General features: G+C 45.2%; 2 protein-coding genes across 7 annotated transcripts in view; one reads left to right on the top strand and one right to left on the bottom strand.

Moving 5' to 3' along the window:
* The window catches only part of LOC307200825 (uncharacterized protein), a gene marked incomplete at its 5' end in the record, with an annotated part of 40407 nt that extends 34864 nt beyond the window's left edge, over window positions 1-5543 (top strand). For all 4 annotated transcript variants that reach the window (XM_079949817.1, XM_079949816.1, XM_079949818.1 and 1 more), the window contains 2 exons: window positions 4410-4462; window positions 5412-5543. In XM_079949817.1, the coding sequence (XP_079805943.1) occupies window positions 4410-4462; window positions 5412-5475 (117 nt within the window). In that variant the 3' untranslated portion in view covers window positions 5476-5543. The remainder of the gene's footprint in view (window positions 1-4409; window positions 4463-5411) is intronic.
* A 3052-nt stretch (window positions 5544-8595) lies between these two features.
* The window catches only part of MPP3 (MAGUK p55 scaffold protein 3), an 80368-nt gene continuing 65068 nt past the window's right edge, over window positions 8596-23895 (bottom strand). For all 3 annotated transcript variants that reach the window (XM_079949630.1, XM_079949631.1, XM_079949632.1), the window contains 4 exons: window positions 16831-16924; window positions 14720-14828; window positions 13487-13609; window positions 8596-9357 (listed from right to left, as the gene is read on the bottom strand). In XM_079949630.1, the coding sequence (XP_079805756.1) occupies window positions 9178-9357; window positions 13487-13609; window positions 14720-14828; window positions 16831-16924 (506 nt within the window). In that variant the 3' untranslated portion in view covers window positions 8596-9177. The remainder of the gene's footprint in view (window positions 9358-13486; window positions 13610-14719; window positions 14829-16830; window positions 16925-23895) is intronic.

Genomic DNA, 23895 nt, shown 5'->3' with positions numbered 1-23895 from the left:
CAACCACCTCTTCCTCTGTCATCCCCTTCTCCTTGTTTCCCAACATCAGGGTCTTTTCCAGGGAGTCTTCTCTTCACATGAGGTAGCCAAAGTATTGGCGCCTCAGCTTCATGATCTGTCCTTCCAGTGAGCACTCAGGGCTGATTTCCATCAGAATAAAGAGGTTTGATCTTCTTGCAGTCCTTAAGAGTCTCCTCCAGCACCATAATTCAAAAGCATCAATTCTTCGGCGATCAGCCTTCTTTATGGTCCAGCTCTCACTTCCATACATCACTACTGGGAAAACCATAGCTTTAACTATACGGACCTTTGTCGGCAAGGTGATGTCTCTGCTTTTTAAGATGCTGTCTAGGTTTGTCATCGCCTTTCTCCCAAGGAACAGGCGTCTTTTAATTTCGTGACTGTTGTCACCATCTGCAGTGATCATGGAGCCCAAGAAAGTAAAATCTCTCACTGCCTCCATTTCTTCCCCTTCTATTTGCCAGGAGGTGATGGGCCCAGTGGCCATGATCTTCGTTTTTTTGATGTTGAGCTTCAGACCATATTTTGCTCTCCCCTCTTTCACCCTCATTATGAGGTTCTTTAATTCCTCCTCACTTTCTGCCATCAAGGTTGTGTCATCTGCATATCTGAGGTTGTTGATGTATCAAAACAACCCCGTTCCCTCTCTGCCCACTGGTTTAGACAGTGGGTGACCAATTGTGTTTTTTGGAATGGAGGCGGGGGTCTGTTTTAAAGGATTGGGCCTGTGGGCGAGGCCTGTAGGATATTAGTGGGACTCTTCCTTTTTTAAGCTAAAAATAGCATATTTTTACGCCAATAAAACTCAGAAACGCGAGGAGTTAGGAGTCCAACGTTGTTTATTGCAAAGCAATAGGTTACAGTCGGATCGTCCTTTGGTCCAGGCAGTGGTATTTATAAAATTTCACACAAAGCATTTCAATTTCCACCAATCATATACATCATTGCCTCATTTCATGTTTTACACATGCACAATTATTGTTGTTGTTTAGTCGTGTCCGACTCTTTGTGACCCCATGGACCAGAGCATGGTGCTCTTATCTAGAAAGCAGCTGCTGCCGAGAGAGAAAAAGACTTCAGAGAGGATGAGGCTTAGAAGTCAGAGAATTGGTGCAGGCGGAAGGGGTTAATCCCCTTTGCCTCAACACTGTGACTTATATCCAGATTCTCTCTGTGTGAGAGAGAGATCTCCTTTGAATCATAGAAAGAACCCTCTGCCTAGGCCAGTGTTTCTCCACCTTGGGGCTCCAGCTGTTTTGGGGACTACAACTCCCATCATCCCTGGTGGCCCATCCATGGCCCTGATAGCTATGGATGATGGAAGTTGTAGTCCAAAAACAGCTGGAGGCCCAAGGTTGAGAAACGCTGGCCTCGAGGGCGAGCCTAGAACTTCGATGCATTCCTTGCTTTTATCAGTGGCTGCTTAATATCTACATTTTCAAGAAAATGTAGCAGCTCAGTCAATTTTGCGACTCTCCCCGCCAGCAGTTGTAGAATATGGTAACCGGTTTTGATCGTCTTGGAGCTGGGGAACAGGGTGGGAGCAGCAAGCCGCATTCCCCGAAGCTCATGCGTGGGAAACGACTGTTCCAACCTTGTTATTAGCAAGAAGGGAGAGGGTGCGGGGTTTGTGTCGCTCACCGTCACGTTTTGGCGTTCTCCCCCTCCTCCCTGGTCTCATTATTCTGCAAAGCCGCCTTCCCCGATATCTTTTGTCGGTGGAATTAAAATCTCTCCCGAAAAGTCGAGCGGCGTCTCCTCGATGTCAACAAGCCTCCCACAGGCAGTGGAGAAGGCAGATGGCACAGCTGCAACCTTTTGTCTTAGCACAAAAGTTTCTGCCCCTTTGTTCCTCTTCTGAAACTGGGGACTAGGCGATGGTGCTTTGCCGTCACAGATCGAGAGAAGGGTGTTTTGCTCTCATTCGCCTGTACCCTAAACACTTTCCTTCGTTGCACACAACCCAACTCCCCCCCCCCCCCATTGTGCACTCGTGGTGTGCATGTTACAGGTGACCAGTGCTGCTTTTGATACCGTTTGTGCCTGCAAATCTTGCAGGGCAGGCATACGCATTTGTTTCCAATCTGCGCACCTCCCGCAATTCCTGACGAAATCCTGTGGGATTTTATACCTTCACATCATAGCTGTCAACTTTTCCCTTTTCTTGCGAGGAATCCTATTTGGAATAAAGGAATTTCCCTTTTAAAAAAGAAAATGTTGACACAGAGGCATCGTACCTCTGTGTCAGGCACCAGTGGATCCAACCCCCATGGGCAGGCCGCCAGGAACGGATAAGACAAGCAAAAGTTCTTACCAACTGCTTTTTATTCAATGTTCACAGAGACAGGCTTGGAAATGCCGCCTCTTGGAATAAGAGTGTTGCTCCGAGTCTTCACCCCCTCCCTCTCGTGCATCATCTCTCACCCCCCCCCTCTCATTTGAGCTCTCTGCTCTCCTACTTTCAATGCTCGCCGGGTTCTGGGAGAGAGTGGGTCTGGGATGCTTTCTAAAGATAGTGTGTCCATCAGCTGTCCACCACTCTGGTGCATCTTCTTCCTCCTCTCCCATTATTTCCCAGCTTTCCCCCTCATCTGCCTCTGAGCTCAAACCCCGGTTGTAATTCTGAACTGTCTTCTTCTTCTCTGGAACGGTCAGGCTGGGTAGGTGGTCTCTGCCATTCCTCCTCTGCCCGGTCCCTGGCACTCTGCTCTGAATATCGGTTGCAGGGAATCGCAGGTGGACTCATGTAGGCTTCCTCACCAACATCTGGTCGGCCACTGGGAGAACAAGATGCTGGATTAGAAGTGCCACTGGCCTGATCCAGCCCCAGGGCTCTTATGTTCTTAAGACCACAAACGCTCTGCTTTATTTGTTCATCTTGCTTTTGTTGAGCTGTAGTGTAAGAGCACTGCTGCAGGCAGCATCACAAAACAATAATGTGTAGATGGCCCAGTATGAATCCTGCACCAATGACATGTCACAGAATACATCCACCAAATAACAACTCCAAAAAACCCATTCCAGAGGAGCCCCTTTTGTTTTTTCCCTTGCCGCTTCCAGAAAACTCAGGCCAGGTTATAATAATACAAAGGCAATGAAAACCAGTGAATTGACTATACTACAACATAAAGAAAAAGCAATCTATAAATATATGCTAGAGAAACAATATTCGGCCCATCCAAAAGGATAGCTCACTGAGCTCAATAAGACTTTGCTTCATTTGAGAAAGGAAGTCCACTGTTACAGGTAAGCCACTTGAAAACGGTTACTGTGTTTTTCCGTGTATAAGACACCCCCATGTATAAGACTAAATTTGGGGGACTAAATTTAAAGAAAATGAGGGGAGATGGCCCCAAGCTGTTGAGCTTTTTAAAGGGGGAATTGCATGTGTGCCATCACCCCAATGTGCACCTCCCACAGTGGCATGGGGGGGGGAGTTGCACACCCGCCAACCAGCTGGCTGGCGGCGCACAGCTTTCCCCCCCCCCCCCCCACGCTACTATCCATGTATAGGACGAGCCCAGTTTTTTGACATGATTTTTGAGTCAAAAAACCTCGTCTAATACATGGAAAAATACGGTATGTCCCTGTGGAGATGTCAGTATTGAATCGGTGGCTCATGTCCTCCTGGCTTGCAGTCTTTATAAAGATTTGAGGTTATCACCCCTCTATTACTATTACTGTCCATTCCAGGATGCCCAACCACTGTTACAGTGTCTTTTCCCTTGGCAGATCAAGGTGAGCAGGTGACAGCAAAGGTTGCAAGGTTTTTAGCCAGGGCAATTAGAAGAAGATCCATTATTTGACTATTGATCCAAATCCCCAAAATGTATTTTATATAATTGGCTTTTTACCTTTATCTTCTGTATACTGCATTTTGTTTATTGCTATGGCTGGTGGCTGATGCAAATAAAATTCATTCATTCATTCAGGTAAGTCACTAAGAATCTGACTCTACCTTAGGGGGCAGTTTTGCTCAGTCAAATGCAGTGGGTCACGGAGAAGGAAAGGGGCGTGTTTATATAATGTAGTTCTCGGTCTTCTGTGCCTACACTAGGAAATTAGCTGTATTTTGTACCAGCTGCTGGTTTGGGATCATTGTCAACAGCCCAGCCCTGCACAGAATGCACTACAGCAATTTAGCCTTGAGGTCAGGAAGATCCAACAGCATTGGTTAAATAGCATCATAAGGAAATAATACGCAGTTGAAAATGTTGACAATAGGACCTAGGGAGGGGGGCAGTCTCGAGATTCAGAGAAATCTCTTTCTATGGATATGTATTTGGTAGTTATTAATTTATATTTGTAAAATCAAATAAAAACAATTTCAAACGAACAAAATAGCATCACTGACTAGTTTGTGACTTTGGTTGTCTTCACCCCTGCAGAATTCAAGGAAATATCTGAGGACCAGCACTCGCTTTCTAATTTCAAACCACGAGTAAGTATGAAGCACAGTCCAGACCATGTTATTGGTGGGGTGTGTGGATGCACACACATACACACAGCTGCAACAGAATAAATCTACCACAAATGCACTACTGTGTTAACATGTTGCAGAATGCACCAGACACCAGTCTGGAGGGGCCCTTACTTAACTTGCTCCAGGGTTAAACCCTGGACAACAGCTCAGAGTATGATTGAAGGCTATGGTCCCTTTAAATCTCCACCCTCTGGAGGCTATTTCATGTATTACTAGACTAGCCTCTGAGTCAGCATTGTACTAAGAGCTCAGCGCCCATGCAGATCAAAAGCTGGCCCAATAATGAGCATGAACTTGACGTTCATGTAAGTGTAACACTGTCATATTTACGATGTTTTTGAATTATCTTTTGTGGCTTTTTGTACGTACAATGCAATATATCTCAACTGCTCTGAAGAAGACATACGAAATGAAGACCATACCCGGGCGTCTCATTGACAGGAGTCCTTCGTGTACACAGTCTTTATCTGGAAGATTTACTCCATAGTTGCACTATTGAACTCTTGTTCTCAGTTATATTGAATAGCAATTTGGAAGAATATATATATATATATATATATATATATATATATATATATATATTCAAGTTCTTTGTGACTGTACATAAATACCTTGTGTGGATATTATTTTGAGTCATAAAACCAATTGCATTGGGACATTCAGTGCATATTATACTTTCATTGTATAGAGTTGTGTTCATTTTGTTTTGATTAGATTCTATTCTTTCTGTTCCTTTGTTGTTGGATCCAGGGTTAACCCCTGGCACAAGAAATAGGCTCTGGAGCTGAGCCCTGGCAGGGTGACTTGTGGCCCCGCGTAAGCCCAACAAAGCATTAAAGGGCCCGCCTTTCTCTGACGAAACAGCTACGCTTCCCTGTCTAATATTTCCCCTTCTGATTTGTTGCAGGAAGCTAGGCGCTGTGAGGAATAGCAAACCATTTGGGCCTGTTCGAAGTTCAACAGCTAGTTGATGGCACCGCCAACAACTGGCTGGTTTCTTTGTTAGGTTTTCAGAATTAAACATGATGCGCGGAAAGAACGTCTCTTCCTTGCTTCCCTTATGCCAAGTTTGCCAGCGCCAAGGCACACACCTTCTCAGGGTTCTGTTCAAATTCATGAAAAAGAATATTAAAGCCATGTCAGTATTTGCTGTGAAGGCAAATCCTAGCAGCCAGCCAGTCAACAAAATACTTGCTGCTGAAGATATTGCCCATATGTTGTGGTTTGGAGATACCATACTTCCTTCTTTGCTTTTGGATTGAAGTTTAGTAGCAGATAAGCACTGTGTACTCGGCTCTCCCTTAGGAACTTTTCTCCCCACACCAGCCAGAGCTGACAACACTTCTTCACGGCATCCGATCATGTGGAGATGGGCAAGTCCAGCCCCTGTAATATACAGAATAATACACTCCCGTGATAAATATATTTATTAAATTAAGAACATCAGGGAACCAGTGCTCATTTGAAAGTATTTCTTTGCCGAAGATTAATTCAAATACTGAGTATCACAAAACTTATTGAAATAATGAAACAAGAGTAGAGATGGGATTGCATCCCACTGTACAGATTGGGGGGGGGGGGGGGCGAAGACATTAAGGTGAGGCAAGCAGGGATGGCTCAATGCCAACATGGCTGATTGTGCTTATTTCAGAGAAGTAGCACACATGAAAAGAAAACACCCAAACCTTGCCAGAAGCCAGCAAAACTGCCCACGGCCGCAATCCTAAGCACACTTACCTGGGAGTAAGCCAAACAGACTTACTTCCGAATAGAAAAAATATATGCATATGGCTGAATGGCACATATTAAAGCTGTTCACAAATGGATAAGTAAAGTTTGTTCCTAAGTGTCCACAGGCTGCCTTAGGTCAGAATGAACTGAGGCAATGTGTTATTTCCCGTTCTACCGATAGCTCTGAGAGAAAATGTACCAAATCTTTCTCCTTTCCACCCCATTGCACCATGGATAAGCACTGAAAGCACGGAACGTTTGCCGATATTACTTGACCACCTGTCACCAGGTAGCTGTAGTAATCATTTGTATTTAAGCACGCAGGGCTGAAAATGCCTCATGCCACACACAGGAGCAGCCCTTTCTCATTAAGAGGTTCCTCACATGCAGTTTTTGTTCTCTGGAGGTTGCTTCCTTGCGCAAGACATGCACAGCCCGGTCTCACAGAATAAGCGGCCGTGGGGGAAAAATAAATGATGGCTTTCGCGGAATGCACCCAAGTTGCAGGAGGAAGTTGATAAGGCAACATCTACGTAGCAGCATCTACCTAGTGATGGAATAGGAGCATTTACATCAAATGCCAATCAAAGGAAGAAGAAGGGGTGGGGAAGAGAATATACTTCAAACATTCTTCAAACTAGAAACAGGGATTGAAATTCGGAGCAAACAATTGGGGAGTACATCTGAGAGTACAGCACAAGTAAACAAAACTCCACAGCTCTCATCCAGACAGAGAGCCATAGAAAAATAACCACATTTACCATGTGTGCCAACTCAAGCTGAGACAATGGATTGTTCCACTTTCAACATCACAAAGCAAATTATTTATACAGGAGGAATCAAACCGGTGTGATTTTTCCATCTCTCTACCTTCAATGAACCCTTTTCAGCATCGTTTTGTCCGCTGGGGTCACCTGAGCATCTGCCATGGAACCCCCACATGCTTCCTTCCCATGACCTTGGGCTACGTTCCAAGGTCGACACTCTATTTAGGCAAATCAGTGTCTTTAACCATCTGCTCACATCAACTGAGATGGGTATCATAGATCACACCATGATATCCCCTGCTGAAGGCTGGCAATGGTGGATAAAGTCTCTTTCAAGGACACATGTCTGCTACAGTTAACTGGTTCACTGAAGAAAGAACCACTTGTAAGTTTCAAAAAAAAAAAAAAACCTCCAAATGCAGTTTTGAAACAGATGGGCTAAATCATTGGCCTTCAACTTGTGGGTCAGAAGCCACTACAGTGGTACCTTGGAAGTCAAACGGAATCTGTTCCAGAAGTCAATTCGACTTCCAAAACGTTAGGAAATGAAGGCGCGGCTTCCGATTGGCTGCAGGAAGCTCCTGCAGCCAATCAGAAGCCCCGTCGGACGTTCCGGTTCCAAAGAAAGTTCACAAACCTGAACACTCACTTCCGGGTTTGCGGCGTTTGGGAGCCAAAACGTTCGACTCGCAAGGCGTTCAGGATCCAAGGTACGACTGTACTAGGTCACAGATTGATCTAATGTGGGCCGTGACAGCAGCACTACCACCATAAAAAATGGTTAAAAATAATAATAAAGAAATAGGGCTCCCCAATGCATCTGGTGGGCCTTGGGCCTGAAAACGTTGAAGACCACTGGTCTAAATCATAAGTATATAAAACTTGAGTTTTAAATGGAAAGTTCACGATAAAGGTTTTGGCTGACACACATTAACAGCCCCAGGAAGATCTACTGCAAAGTCTTCCTCTATGGGAATTATTATTACACTGGAATATAAAATTTGCATGGATTTTTTGGAGTGCAGGGGGTGGGGGTCAGGGAAGAAACTAAAACAAGCAAGAAACATACTGGGGAGTCTCCTGACTCCTCACACTTATAAACGACTCCCACAACTCCCTCTTCCAACAAACAATGCCAGAAAACACATACAATCCACAAAGCTGCTACGAAAACCCATATTCTGGGGACATCCCAGCATATATACCTCCCTAGCCATTTGTTTATTTGGGATTTTATTTCTAAATAGTTGGTTTTTCCGGTTAGAAAGATGGAAAGTTTCCCGTGCTTCAAACACACTTCTTAGTCCATTATTTAGGGCAACTTGCCAATACAATAGGAGGGAGAAAAACAATCCCCGATGATCTTTGGCTGCTCAGAATATAGTTAGCTATAGTTGGGGCTATATTTAGGTTACATAACATGGTTCATTTTTCAGGCAGGAAGTTAAGAGCCTTGCTGATTTGCCCTGGGAGATTTCGCCTTTCACAAAAAAGCACCAACTTTTACCATCTGAAGAAGAGCTCTCCCAGTTCTAGCCTGGTTAAGAAGTAAATAAATGAACGAATAAAAGTACCTTATTTCGTTACATGAACTTAACTCTTTCACTGAATTTATCTTTCCAAGATTGCAGTGATCAACAGAAAAACCGAGCTTGTGTGTTCTTCCTAACATTTTTTGCAGTCTTTGCCTGGAACCACCACATACGGAGCCTTTTTTTTTTACACTGCATTTATACTTTTTTGTTCATCCTGTTATCGTTATTTTTGTCGTGAGCAGCCCTAAGATCTTTGTTACAGCACAACCTAGAAATACTGCAAACAAACAAACAAACAAACACAATTGCAAGTTTCCCAAAAGCTAAAGGCTTCTGTCCAGACACCTGGAATCTGACATGACTATTGTCCAGTGGCATACAAAAAAAAAAATCTCTGGATTGTATTCTGCGGCGCTTTTCCATTCCATTGCAACGTGTGTTTTTTCTGATTGCATTAGAATCTGCTCCCACACAGAGGAAGGTTTCTCTTTGTTTTCATCCCAAGCAAACTGGCTGCTCCAGCAGAGTTCCATTTTCCCCTACACCTTTTGATCATCCACATTATTTACAGCGCATTATCAAACAGGTATATCCTGTTCTCTTTCGTTTGTTCGTTCTTTCTTTGGCACAGCATAGCAGACTACAACCTGACCCAAGAGACTGGCACCCAGAAAGAGTCTGTGTTCAGTTTCTCCAGGATGGTTTTCAGCTGGCTGCAGGCACTCTGCAGATCTTCCTTCACCAGGACAGTGTCAATCAGGTGGCCGTACTGCTCTTCGATGAAGGCAGCCGAGCTGAGCATTTCTTGCTGCTCCTCATCCTGCAAATCAAAAACAAAAAGAACATGAGACGACGTAGCAAGCCCCACCAGCTCCGCCATCCCCCCCCCCCAGTGCCCCAAACGACCAGAAGCCACAAGCTCCCCTGCCGCTCAGAATCCCAACCCCCAACTCAAAGCAGCCACCGTGCTGCACTACAGACTTTTGTAGCACCCTAAAGACCCCTGTGGCACACTATGCCACACCCAGTGCAAAATGCCCCTCTCCCCGGTCCCCCGGCTAGCTACACTGCTGGGGTGCAGTACCATTTGGACATTAGCCAAGAAAGAAAATCTTCAGGTTGAGACATGTTGCCACAGAAAGCAGGTTTTGTTACTTGCAGATAAGCCTGTGAGGGGGAAAGAGACTATGGCCCTTTTTGCACCAAACAATTCAAAGCACTGTTCTATTACTTAATCAGTCATGGTTTCACACACACACCCAAAGAATCATGGGAATTGTAGTTTGTTATGGGTGCTGAGAGTAGTTAGGAGACTCCCTATTCGCCTCACAGAACTACAATGCCCAGAATGGTTTAACAGTCAACTATCCATCTTCACAGGGAATTCTGGGAGCTGTAGTTCTGTGAGGGGAATGAGGGTCTCCTAGCAACTATCAGCACCAATAATAGACCACAGCTCCCAGGATTCTTTGGGGGAGGCCACGACTGCGGCCTTGCGCTTGCCACCAGGAGATAGCTGTTTCCACCTGTCTCATTCCATCCTGTGCTTAAAGCTGTATGTGCCTTTACAAGTCAAAGCCAGCACTCTGAATTGGGCCCAGAAACAAACTGGTAGCCAACGCAGTTAAGCCAGAACCCATGCTACATGCTCACGTCTTCTGGTTCCATTTAACAATCCAGCCACCACATCCTACATGAGCTGCAGCTTCTAAACAATCTTCAAGGGGAGCCCAACGTACAACACATTGCAGTAGTCTATCCTGGAGATTACCAGCGCATTGCCAACTGAGGCAAGGCTATCCCCTATTCAGCTAGGCTACCAGCTAAAGCTGGTAGAAGGTACTTCTGCTCACGGTGCCTCCAATGGCAGCATTAGGTGCAAATTGTGCGCCTGCTTCTTCAAGTGGAGGGTAAACCCATCCAGAAGAGGATATGTTCCACTAATCTGGACAGAGGAACCAATCGCTAACAGTGTCTCAGTCTTATCTGTGTTTTATATATTAAATTTTCTGTCTTACATTTTATAATATTCATTTAAACAAAATATCAATGACTTCCCTTCTTCTCTTCCCATGGTTCATTTTGCATATCAAAAATGTGAGATTTTGACCAGCTTCGGCCCATCTGAAGCTGATACAGGCTCGTCTTATCTTGAGCCCAAGCAGAGCGTCGTCACACAGCAGAAGGATAAGCAGTATGTGCTACATTCTTAATTTTTATTTACACTCTATGCTGAGAGAATCCAAACATGCATCTTGCCTCTGTGAGAGCAGAGAAGCAACTCCTCTCGGAAACAAAGAACACCGAGACAAACAGTGAAAAACAGGAAACCAGTGAACGTCACATCCAGTCTCCCATTCCCGTGGGAACCCAACAGTAACTCTGACTGGAATGCAAAACAATGTCCCGTGACTGCAGTTGCTGCTCAGTGAGGGAAATAGAAACCAACATCAAATCCCTGCATATTGTAAATAAACTAAACCATTCAGTATTCCATTATTACATCCTTCAAAACTTACTTACGCTGTTGAATTTATCTGAATGCTGCCAACGTTTTCAAGTGTACACAATTCCTCCCCCCGTGTATTCAATAAACATTTTCCAATATTCTCTAAACGTGTTCTTCTTGTTCTCTTATTCTATATGTTAAGTCTGCAAGCTGCGCATATTCCATCAGTTTAAGTTGCCGTTCTTCTTTAGTTGTGACCTCACTCATTTTCCATTTTGGGGCTAACAAAACACGGGCCGCAGTGGTGGCATACATAAATAAACTTTTTTGACACTTGGGAATTTCCGTCTGAATTATTGCCAACAAAAAGGACTCTGATTTTTTTGGGAAAGGAGCTGGGACAGAGCAATGGGAGCTCATCCTGTCACGGGGATTTGAACCGCAGACCTTCTGATCGGCAAGCCCTAGGCTCAGTGGTTTAGACCAGTGTTTCCCAACCTTGAGCCTCCATATGTTTTTGGCCTACAACTCCCATCATCCCTAGCTAGCAAGACCAGTGGTCAGGGATGATGGGAATTGTAGTTCAAAAACAGCTGGAGGCCCAAGGTTGGGAAACACTGGTTTAGACCACAGCGCCACCCTCATCCACCGTGTCACATATTGATGATATTGTGCTCCAAAACTCAGGATGGCCACACTCAGCGGTTTCACGGAGATGTTAAACTGCTAAATTCAAACTCTGCTGTAATTGTTGTTGTTGTTGTTGTTTAGTCGTTTAGTCGTGTCTGACTCTTTGTGACCCCATGGACCAAAGCACACCAGGCACTTCTGTCTTCCACTGCCTCCCGCAGTTTGGTCAAACACATTCTGGTAGCTTCGAGAACACTGTCAAACCATCTCGTCCTCTGTCATCCCCTTCTCCTTGTGCCCTCCATCTTTCCTAACATCAGGGTCTTTTCCATGGAGTCTTCTCTTCTCATGAGGTGGCCAAAGTATTGGAGCCTCAGCTTCGGGATCTGTCCTTCCAGTGAGCACTCAGGGCTGATTTCCTTCAGCATGGATGCGTTTGATCTTCTTGCAGTCCATGGGACTCTCAAGAGTCTCCTCCAGCACCATAATTCAAAAGCATCAATTCTTCGGCGATCAGCCTTCTTTATGGTCCAGCTCTCACTTCCATACATCACTACTGGGAAAACCATAGCTTTTACTATACGGACCTTTGTCGGCAAGGTGATGTCTCTACTTCTCAAGATGCTGTCTAGGTTTGCCATCGCCTTTCTCCCAAGAAGCAGGCGTCTTTTAATTTCGTGACTGCTGTCACTATCTGCAGTGATCATGGAGCCCAAGAAAGTAAAATCTCTCACTGCCTCCATTTCTTCCCCTTCTATTTGCCAGGAGGTGATGGGACCAGTGGCCATGATCTTCGGTTTTTTTGATGTTGAGTTTCTGCTGTAATGCACGCTAGCAAATCCATGGGCCCAAACAACATCGTCAAATAGCCATCCATGTAGCAGCATAATCGCTGAAAAAGAGTCCCCACTACTCCTGACTGAGACAGCCTCCCCATGAGGATGTCCCTGTCGAGGGTCTCGAAAGCGCTGAGATGTAAAGGGAAATCAGCAGGGACACACTTCGCCTGCTCCCTCTCCTGACACAAGCCATCACACGGAGCAAGCAAATTCATCTCAAGTGCCCAAGCCAGGCCTGAACCCCCAACTGAAATGGAAATGAAGCATGTAGTTCAGGGGTCAGCAAACTTTTTCAGCAGGGGGCCGGTCCACTGTCCCTCAGACCTTGTGGGGGGCAGGACTATATTTTGAAACGAAAAAATAAAATGAACGAATTCCTATGCCCCACAAATAACCCAGAGATTCATTTTAAATAAAAGCACACATTCGACACATGTAAAAACACCAGGCAGGCCCCACAAATAACCCAGAGATGCATTTTAAATAAAAGGACACGTTCTACTCATGTAAAAACACACTGATTCCCGGACCGTCCGCGGGCCAGATTGAGAAGGTGATTGGGCCGGATCCGGCCCCCGGGCCTTAGTTTGCCTACTCATGGTGTAGTTCAGGGGTGGCCAGCTCCCAAGAGACTGCAATCTACTCACAGAGTTAAAATCTGGCAGTGATCTACCCCCTTTCTGGGGGTTCGGGTCAAAGTTGTTATGTTTTTTCAAGGAAGAGGTAAAATGTTGGGCTTTTTTTAGGGGAGCCACAGTTGTTCAGCTTCTTTGGGGGGAGCCAGTGATCTACTGCAAATGTCTAGTGATCTACCGGTAGATCACGATCTACCTGTTGGATATGCCTGGTGTAGGTGATCTCTTACATGCTCTTGCAAAAGGGATCCCTGCTGGTAACAGATTGCAAAGTACCACACTTGGGGCAGGTGGGCGTAGAGTCTGCTTTGCGATCATTTTCAGCGGGGTGGACCTGGAGTCACCTTGATGTTGCGGCTCATTTCTGCGAACTAGCTTTTCAAGCAAAATACTTACAAGCGGGACGAAGATTTCATCGGTCAGGAGAGACGCTGGGGCGTTCTTTTTCTTTTCTGAGATGAGAGGCTTCACAAACACCACATACGGCTTGAACTCCGCCGTCCTCAAGTGCGTCACAGCCTAGGCAGGCAGGAATACAAAGGGAGAATCCCGTTCACCAATCTGTAAATGCTGCACAGTAACTTAAAGCAAGAAAACAAAACTAGAGCTGGTATTGCCCCCCCCCCAACACACACACACACAGAGACAGCTTTCCGGGTCATGTGGCCAGCAGGACTAAACCACTTCTAGTGCAACAAGACACCGTGACGGAAACACCGTTTACCTTCCTGCTGCAGAGGTACCTATTTATCTACTTGCACTGGCATGCTTTCGAACTGCTAGGTTGGCAGGAGCTGGGACAGAGCAACGGGAGCTCACCCCGTTGCGGGGATTCAAACCACCAACCTTCTGATCAGCAAGCCCAAGAGGCTCATTGGTTTAACCCACAGCGCCACCCGCGTCCCTATGCTTAAGGAGGGAGCTTGCAATGGCCCTGGAAGCCTTATCCTTTTCACTGTGCAGTTAAACACTCTTTTGAAGCCACTGACCCCATCAGCAGTTTTAGGGGTTTGGTGTAGCATCACACTGCCTATCTGCCCCTGGAAAGACAGTATGATCCTATCCGGGGCAGAAAAATCCACTGTTTCCCTCCTCCACCAACAGCTCTGTCTTGTCTGCAGTAAACCAGTTTGTCTGCTCTCATCCTAAGGAGAGCAGCTTACAGCAGGGTTAGCCGACAAGGGACCCTCCCAATGTGAGGGACTACAACTCCCATCAGCCTCAGCCAGCGTGGCCAATGGACAAGGATGATGGAAGCTGTAGTCCAAAACATCTGAACAGCACCATAATGGCTCACCCTGGGTTACAGACTCTCTTAAAAGAGAAAGGATCACACCCCCAGCCAATAATAAGGAGCTTCTATGGCAACAGCTAGAGGCCTCGATTTGGCCAAACATATTTTGCTAGCCAGTAAGGGAAACAGTCCACCGAGTGGGAATTTGGTCTCAAAAAATCTTTTTCATATAATGGGGCGACTATAACCGAAACTGATCCATCAAAACCCAAGCAATGAACGAAAAGCTGGTGTAAAACCCATGTTCCTCTAGGTAAGGTGGAACTGAAACACAATTCTGGAAGATAAGGTTTTTCTAAAAAAAACCCAAAAAACCAATAATCGTGACAGTTTACCTCTGGCACGACATCCACAAGGCAAATTTTATTTCTGGACATGACCGATTGAATTGCCTCCAGGCTTGTCCCGTAGAGATTCTCTTTATACTCCCCATGTTCTACAAACCTGAAAACATTTAGGGAATTAAGTTGTGGAGCAGAATTCAAAGTATTCAGCTCAGATTTCAAAGTAGCAGAACTGTGTCATATGCTTATTACAGTACAACACTGTTTCCTCCAATAAAAAAATAAAAAATGTTGGCTGCAGACAACGTGATTAAAAGGGATTACTGCTTTTGATCATTCTGGTGTCACCACCAGGAGAATAAAAGGCTAGAAATCTGAATCCATTCCAGAGAGAAATGCAGCCAACCAGCTTCACAAAACGGGGATAATCCTATCTAGACACTTATTTCTGGGGCAGGAAAGTCTTCAGAGTTGTGGCTATCAGCATGAAAAAAGAAAACCTACCATGTCAGAGAGGAAGTTTAATATTTAGTATTTTACTTGACATGGGAAGGAAGGATTTTCTGTTGTTATAGGAATTCTAAGGTCTTAAATATATAAATTAAATGTTCATAAATGTACAAGGCAAACACATACAGTGAGGGGGGGGGGAGTATTTGATCCCCTGCTAAATTTGCCCGTTTGCCCTCTGACAAAGAAATGACCAGTCCATAATTTTAATGGTAGGTTTATTGTAGCTGTGAGAGACAGAACAACAACAGGAAAACCCCCAGAAACCCAGAAGACAAAAGTCAGAGATTTCTTATTCTTCCGGTAAGTTTCACCATTTCTGCGTATTCCATAAGTTTTTGTATCCATTCTTCCTTTGCTGGGACTTCGGCTTCTTTCCATTTTGGGGCAAGTAACATTCTTGCTGATGTAGTAGCATACATAAATAAATTTCTATACGTTTTAGGTAGTTCTGTCCCTATAATTCCCAAAAGAAAAGCTTCTGGTGTGGTTTCTTTTTTACAAAGATTATTTCAAACATCTTTTTCATTTCATTATATATCATTTCCCAGATTTGTTCATGCTGATGGGCCTATGCAGTTGTTTCAAATGTGCCTTGAGCAGTCGGTGATTTTAATTATTGCTACATATTGCTTTTACATGTTTTCATGTGGTTGCATGCTGCCCTGATGCTCTGCAAGAGGGTGGCATGTAAATACTGTACTTTTACAGAAAAATTACATGGATAACCTGACTGTTCTTGTTATGTAGTGAAGTTCTCACCCTGGGCCAGCAGGGGGATATTGTAGATAGTTCAGGTCCACATTTGCAAATAAGGGATTGAAAGTGACGTTCAGTGATTGGATAGTTACAGAAAATAGTTACTGTTGTGTTCTAGTGGAGCTCTATATAAGCAGGCTGGCTGAACCCTTCAGTTCAGTTCTGTTCTGGCCTGTGAATAAACAAGAGCTGTTTGAAGAATCGCTGTGTCGTCTGATATGTTTACCCACAACTTAACAGTTCTCAAATACCAGCTGATGATCTTTTGTAGGGTTAGATTCTGCCGTACTAGATGGCAGTTTTAGGGGTACTCCATATGATAAAACGGCTCTGCCCCTGTGGAGCAACAGAAGCATTAAGACCTGCTCTTTTTGCATGCAACTTTTGCAGAGATGAGCAAAATAGGTTGCGTACTCTCATTCTACTAAAATAGTCAGGAAGGACTTTTGAATGGTATGTGGCCTACTTACTGCTTGACTTGAACAAAATAATAGTGGAAAGAGTTCCTAGGTTTCTCCTTTCAAAGAACCATGAAGGGGCTTTAATTTAATTGTATTTTTGGCTTGCTTCTGGGCTATAGTTTATATAAGCACCATATATTTTAACTGTGTAAAGTTAGAAATTGTATGATTTTGTTCTGTTTTTGCTGGGTCTGTGACCATAAAAAAAAACCCCACTGTTGTAGTTTTGTCATTCACTACAGTCCCATATTAAGAAAATGTATGCAGCTCAACAACAAAAATTCCCTGGCCAGTTCTTTTTTAAGAGCCCAGAAGCTTCTATTAGCAAAGAGGATAGTAGCCTCTCTGCATATAGATCAGATTCTAGAGTCTTCCCCGGAAGAGACATACTTTCATTTCCCCCCAACAAAAGCACAAGACATCAAGGCCTACTTGTTATGCTGCACATCTGTCTCAAATGACTGCTTGGAAACAAAATTGTACTCCACGCCTTCCTTTTCGTGGCTCTTCTTCGACCTTGTGGTATCTGGGGGGGAGAGAGACGAAGCCAAGAATCAGACCATATCAACATGACAAATGTGGCACTGCTATTTGCAAAGGAGAATTTGTTCTGGCCAGGGGCGTAGCAAGGGGGGTGCGGCAGGTGTGGCCCGCCCTGGGTGCCCCCACTGACAAAATGGCGGGCAGCACTCACCGCTGGGCCTGCAGCGTGCCCGAGCCATGCATCTCAGGCACCCGCAGGCGCCACCCTGTCCGCCCGCTGCCTCCCCCCCCCAGCTGTTGGCCGGCTGAGGCCCCATCGCACACCCTGTCCCTATGGGTGCTGTGTGCCCCACCCCTACGTGCGGTTTGCCCTGCCCCTGGGTGTGCCGCCTCAGGTGCCCAAGAGGCTTCCTCCTCCGCTGCTGCTTCTGGGTGGCAAAGGAAGAACCAATCCTCAAGGCTTAATTATTGAAATACTTTATTGTCACTTGTACAACTTGTATACAGTGAGATTACACGAGCACCCCCCACTCAGCTCTCTTAGTCTTAATTCCCCTCATTTACTGATGCACACCCACCAAACCCGATAGTCAGTTGCCCTGTTGCTATCTTTTCATTCAGCATCCTAACAGCCCACGGATAGAAGCTGTTCTTTACCCTGTTGGTGCAACTAATCATGCTTCTATATCTTCTGCCCGAGGGCAGGAGATCAAGAAAGTGCCGGCCAGGGTGTGAATCATCCCTGAGAATTTTCTTCACTCTCCTGAGGCAACGTTCTTCCGCTATTTCATCCAGCAGATTCACGGGACAGCCCATAATATCTTGTGCTGCATTCACCACCCTCTGTAGGCACTTCCTATCAGATGATGTCAAACCAGCGTACCACACCGTGATGCAGTATGAAACACTTTCTATTGTGGACTGGTAGAAGAAGATCATCAAATGTTGATTGACATCATTCTTCCACAATACTCTGAGGAGATGGAGTCTCTGTTGTGCTTTCCTAACCACCTGGGTTGTATTTATTTTCCAAGTTAAGGTCTTCACTGAGATAAACTCCTGGGAATTTAAAGGAAGAGACTCTCTCCACACAGCCCTCCCCGATGTACAGCGGGGCTAGTTCTCCTCTCTTCCTCCGAAAGTCCAACACCATCTCATAATGATGTAGAACATAAGGACAGGCTGCCTGGATCAAGCCAATGGCCTATCCCAGGCATAGGCAAACTCGGCCCTCCAGATGTTTTTGAGACTACAACTCCCACCATCCCTCGCTAACAGGACCAATGGTCAGGGATGATGGGAGTTGTAGTTCCAAAACATCTGGAGGGCCGAGTTTGCCTAGGCCTGGCCTATCCAGTCCAGAGCTTCCTGTTACTGCAGTGGCCAACCAGTTGCTTGTGGAAAGCCTGCGAGAAGCATGACTGGGGTGGCAGAGCAGAGACCTCATGGCTAGTAGCCATCAGTCTCCTCCAGGAATTTGTCCAATCCTCTTTTAAAGCCATCCAAGCTGGTGGCCATGGTTGCCTCCTGAGGGAGCGAGTTCCACAGCTTAACTTCGTGCCGCATGAAGCTGTACTTTTTATCTTTCGTCTGTCCTTGACTGTCAAGTGTTCAGCTTGCTAAAGTGGCGCTGAAAGAGACAAAACTTTGGCCCCGAACAAGGATATAGCCTGAGTGCCTCGCTTCCAGTTCTATAGATCATTTAATGCAGGGGTCAGCAAACTTTTTCAGCAGGGGGCCGGTCCACTGTCCGTCAGACCTTGTGGGGGGCCGGACTATATTTTGAAGGAAAAAAACGAATGAATTCCTATGCCCCACAAATAACCCAGAGATGCATTTTAAATAAAAGGACACATTCTACTCATGTAAAAACACACTGATTCCCGGACCGTCCGTGGGCCGGATTTAGAAGGCGATTGGGCCGGATCCGGCCCCCGAGCCTTAGTTTGCCTACCCATGATTTAATGTGTCAACACGAATCGAAGTTATGAATATTGCAGTTGTTGTATAAGGGATTATTATTTTGACTGGAATGTAATTGAAATTAATAAGATTTTGGAACGCAGAAATAAAGAAAACCGTCAAAGCACTGATTCTAGCACATGGAGAGCCAATCTAAATGATATGATTCGGTATTTGAACAATCGGTATTACTAATTGTATTATAATTTGGTATTGTTATAGTGAGGCTATTATTGGATTGTAATTGAAAATTAATAAAATAATAATAATAATAATAATAATAATAATAATAATAATAATAATATATTTTTAAAAATTGGCCCCCAGAGACTCATGACAGAGCAGTGGTGGGGCCTCCATAGAACTGACTTCTGAGATACCTTTGTTCTATTTGTCTGTTTTTCTCCTCAATGGGTAGGTGTGTGGTCCATTTATGGCAGTAGCAGCCAATGTGGTGCCTGCCACTGGTTTTGGTCTACGGCTTCTATCAAACCTGGCCACCGCAGCCAATGGAGGCCAGAGCAGGCAACATCCTTCCACCCAAAGCTGAAGCCCTCAACCCAGCTCCCACCCACCCTAAAGGGACCCCTGACCATTAGGTCCAGTTGTGGCTGACTCTGGGGTTGCGGTGCTCATCTCGCTTTATTGGCCGAGGGAGCTGGCGTACAGCTTCCGGGTCATGTGGCCAGCAGGACTAAGCCGATTCTGGCAAACCAGAGCAGTGCACGGAAATGCCGTTTACCTTCCCGCTGGAGTGGTACCTATTTATCTCCTTGCACTTTGATGTGCTTTCGAACTGCTAGGGTGGCAGGAGCAGGGACCGAGCAACGGGAGCTCACCCCGTGGCGGGGATTCAAACCGCTGACCTTCTGACTGGCAAGCCCTAGGCTCAGTGGTTTAACCCACAGCGCCACCCTCAAAACAAGCACCACTGGACCATCCCCAGAGTTGACATGCAGTGCTCTGAATTCAGGCGCCAGGTCCCCCACCCCTGATTTAAAGCACTGTTTGTGCGATCGTGCATTTGAAATCATTGAGACTCGCCACCCCCACCCACCGCCTGCCCGCTGATAATTGCTATTTTAAAAACTCAGTCATTTTGTTTCTAACAAAAAAAAAAATAATGCTCATGAGAAAAAGGGAGGGTGTTTGTGCCTTGAATAACTCCTTCTGCTCCAAACTAGTAGAATTTGTTCCTTCCTGATCTTCATCCTCTAGAGATGAAAACATACCGTATTTTTCCGTGTATAAGACATGGGGTTTTTCCTTTAAAAATGCTGTTGATAGGCTGGCGCTGCGGTGAGCGGCCAGTTGAATGGCGGTTGCTGTAGGCTAGGCATAGGCAAACTCGGCCCTCCAGATGTTTTTTCTGCCTACAACTCCCATCATCCCTAGCTAACAGGACCAGTGGTCAGGGATGATGGGAAATGTAGTCTCAAAACATTTGGAGAGCTGAGTTTGCCTATGCCTGCTGTAGGCAATCGGGCAACCGAATAGCAGTTGGTGGCGGCGAGCAGTCCGTTGAATGGTGGTTGGTGGCGGTGATTGGTAAGGCGGGTGAACGATTTTCGACAACCCCCCCCCCAAAAAAAAGCTCAAAAACTGTGGGCAATCCCCTCCAAAAAAAACCTCAACAACTCAGGGCAATCTCCCTCCATTTCTAAGTCCCCCAAAATAAGGGACATCTTATACATGGGAGCGTCTTATAGACTAGAAAATATGTTATGTGACAACAGCACAACAAGTGTGCTTCCCACAGGATAGAGTCCCTAGTAGTGAAAGAGAGGAGAGGTGCGTCTGTGTGTGTGTGTGTGTGTGTGTGTACAGTGGTGCCTCGCAAGACGAAATTAATCTGTTCCGCGAGTCTCTTCGTCTTGCGGTTTTTTCGTCTTGCGAAGCACGGCTATTAGCGGCTTAGCGGCTATTAACGGCTTAGCGGCTTTAAGAAAAAGGAAACAAACTCGCAAGAACTCGCAAGACATTTCGTCTTGCGAAGCAAGCCCATAGGGAAATTTGTCTTGCGGAACGACTCAAAAAACGGAAAACTCTTTTGTCTTGCGCGTTTTTTGTCTTGCGAGGCATTCGTCTTGCGAGGTACCACTGTATATGCATTTCCCCCTGGCATTTTTGTTTTAGTTTAATTCGTGTGTTTTTTTGGGGGGGAGTGGGGTTTAGGGCCGAAAAGCAGCATAGAAAGAAAAAAACCTGAAGCCTTCCTTGTATGAATTCTAGGTGCTGAAATCCCAAAGATGCAGAAAATACTATTTATATATGCGACTACGACTGTGCATATGTTATAGGCCCAGAGATGGAAAGAAGATAAAGTTCCGACCAGAGAAGAATGGCAGATTAAGTTGATGGATTATGCCGAAAAGACAAAAACGACTGGAAGAATCAGAAATCAGGAAGACCAAATTTTTAATAAGGAATGGGGGGAAATTATAATTTATCTTTAAAATCGTTGTAATTAGTTAAAACCATTAGTAGGATTGGAATATCACTTGTAGTTTAATGGTGAATTGTGGACATAATGGAGATGTAAAAGATTTGGATTATTATAAAAGATGCGGGAGGAAATGATTAACAATTAGACCCACAAAGGGGAGAAAGGAAGTCCAGGAAATTCTTTGGACTCTTGTTTTTATATTGTATGTTGGATATATGATTGTAAAACTTTAATTTGAAAAACCAAATAAATTTATTTTTTAAAAAAGAAAAGCAGCATGGAAATGCCAAAATGAAGACATTATGTAATAAAACGGCAGTGCTAGTAAATTTCATACTTTAACAAATGGTATGTTCATCCCAGAACCTGTTACTGCTGTAGCGAAGTCTTTGGGTGTTCACCCTGGATTTTCCTGCTGTTTTTACTCTTATATCATGTGCAATACAGTGGTACCTCGGGTTACATACACTTCAGGTTACATACGCTTCAGGTTACAGACTCTGCTAACCCAGAAATAGTACCTCGGGTTAAGAATTTTGCTTCAGGATGAGAACAGAAATCGTGCTCCGGTGTTGCGGTGGCAGCGGGAGGCCCCATTAACTAAAGTGGTGCTTCAGGTTAAGAACAGACCTCCGGAACGAATTAAGTACTTAACCCAAGGTACCACTGTATTATCCATCTTCAATTGCAGCTACGTTCTTGTGCTATACAGATCTTTGGTCTGTTTTTTAGTTCCTAACCTTTAGGGCCTAAGGCTTATATCTTAAGTGATTCTCCCACCCTCCGTGGTATATCTGCAAACACAACCTCATTTTGCATGAACGGTGTTGTTCTGGCTACATAAAAGTTTGGAGAATGAGTTTGCTGTTTGCAAAGTACACTGTGTTTAGGGTGGTTGTTTTAAAAGTCTTGTTTCTATCCACATGCAACGTCTGAAGGGTTTCAATCACTCGAGGAGGAGAAGCAAACGCATGCCCTTCATAAACTCTGTGTCCTCTGGGCAGGGCTCCAGCCGAAGTCCCGTAGTTGCCAACTCTCTTACGGCTGGGCAGGAGACAGGCAGTTTTTCAGGCTAATGTTGCTCCCACCCTCCCCCTTCGGAAATTGATTTCCTAACTTGGGCTGCATTCTGCGGCTTTCACCTTGGTCGCGGTTTCCTAAACCGTGTTCTTGTCAATTAACTGAACGGCCCCAGAAATTTGGTTGAGCTTGCTGGATGGAAGCGAAACCGCTTGACGGCCAACCCCAACCCCCCTTCATTTGCAAGTTAATGAAGACAACACTAACTAAAATTGAGCTTACGATGCAGCTTTGGAACTTGGCAAGAGACAGTATCTGAACACGTTTTTTCTTTCTTTTTGCAACGCCATCCTCCACCCCATACATTTAAGACTGTACAGTAGTACCTCGGGTTACTTACGCTTCAGGTTACAGACGCTTCGGGTTACAGACTCCGCTAACCCAGAAATAGTACCTCAGGATAAGAACTTTGCTTCAGGATAAAAACAGAAATCGTGCTCCGGCGGTGCAGTGGCAGCAGGAGGCCCCATTAGCTAAAGTGGTGCTTCAGGTTAAGAACAGTTTCAGGTTAAGAACGGACCTCCGGAACGAATTAAGTACCTAACCCGAGGTACCACTGTACTCTGAATTGATGGAAAGTTTTCATTATGTCTGCTTGGTCTTCTTTCTGCTTTTATTATTAAGTGGGCCGGCAGGTCCGGCCCACACATGAAGCAAGGTGAGGCAACTGCCTCAGGGAGCATTTTGGACTCACAGCTGCCCATGGAGGCACAGGTCAAATCTGTGTACAGTTTCCCTTGATTTGCCTGGTAACAAAGAGACTGAGAAGAGAGATGATAGCCATCTTCAATTATCTCAAGGGCTGCCACATGAAGATGGAGCAAGCTTGTTTTCTCCTGCTCCGGAGGGTAATACTGGGTTCAAGTTACACGAAAGGAGATTCCAACTAAACATGAGGAAGAACTTTCTGATTCTAAGAGCTGTTTGACAGTAGAACGGTCTCCCTCGGGAGGTGGTGGACTCTCCTTCCTGGGAGATGTTCAAGCAGAGGTTGGATGGTCATCTGTCATGGATGCCTTACTTGAGAGTCCCACATTGCAGGGGTTTGGCTTAGATGATGCTCGGGGTCCCTGCCACCTCTACAATTCTATGGTTCTATGCAGTGCTATTTTTCTAGAAAAAGAGATGCCGGAACTCACCATGAACGCCTCCTTTGTTCTCTTACAATGGCAATGGTGCACACCTGAGAGGTGCTGAAACTGAGTTCCGGTGAGTTCCGGCTGAAAAAAGTCCTGGCCTGGGTGGAATGTTGCAGAATCTAGCTCTGTGGTCCCCAACATGGGGCACATGCCCCACAGAGGGGAATGTGATTTTTAAGGGGGGCAATTTGGAAGCTTGTTTAGACCAAGTTAATGACCTTTCAGGCTTCCTCCACATGAATAGTTCACTTTTGAATAATAAGAATTACAGTGGTACCCCGGGTTAAGTATTTAATTCGTTCTGGAGGTCTGTTCTTAACCTGAAACTGTTCTTAGCCTAAGATATCACTTTAGCTAATGGGACCTCCCACTGCCGTCGCGCCACCA

This window comes from Podarcis cretensis (assembly GCF_951804945.1).
Source record: "Podarcis cretensis genome assembly, chromosome: 13".
In the NCBI taxonomy this organism is placed as follows: Eukaryota; Metazoa; Chordata; class Lepidosauria; order Squamata; family Lacertidae; genus Podarcis; species Podarcis cretensis.
The sequence above is the reverse complement of the archived record's forward strand: the minus strand, read 5'-3'. Positions and strand labels throughout refer to the sequence as shown.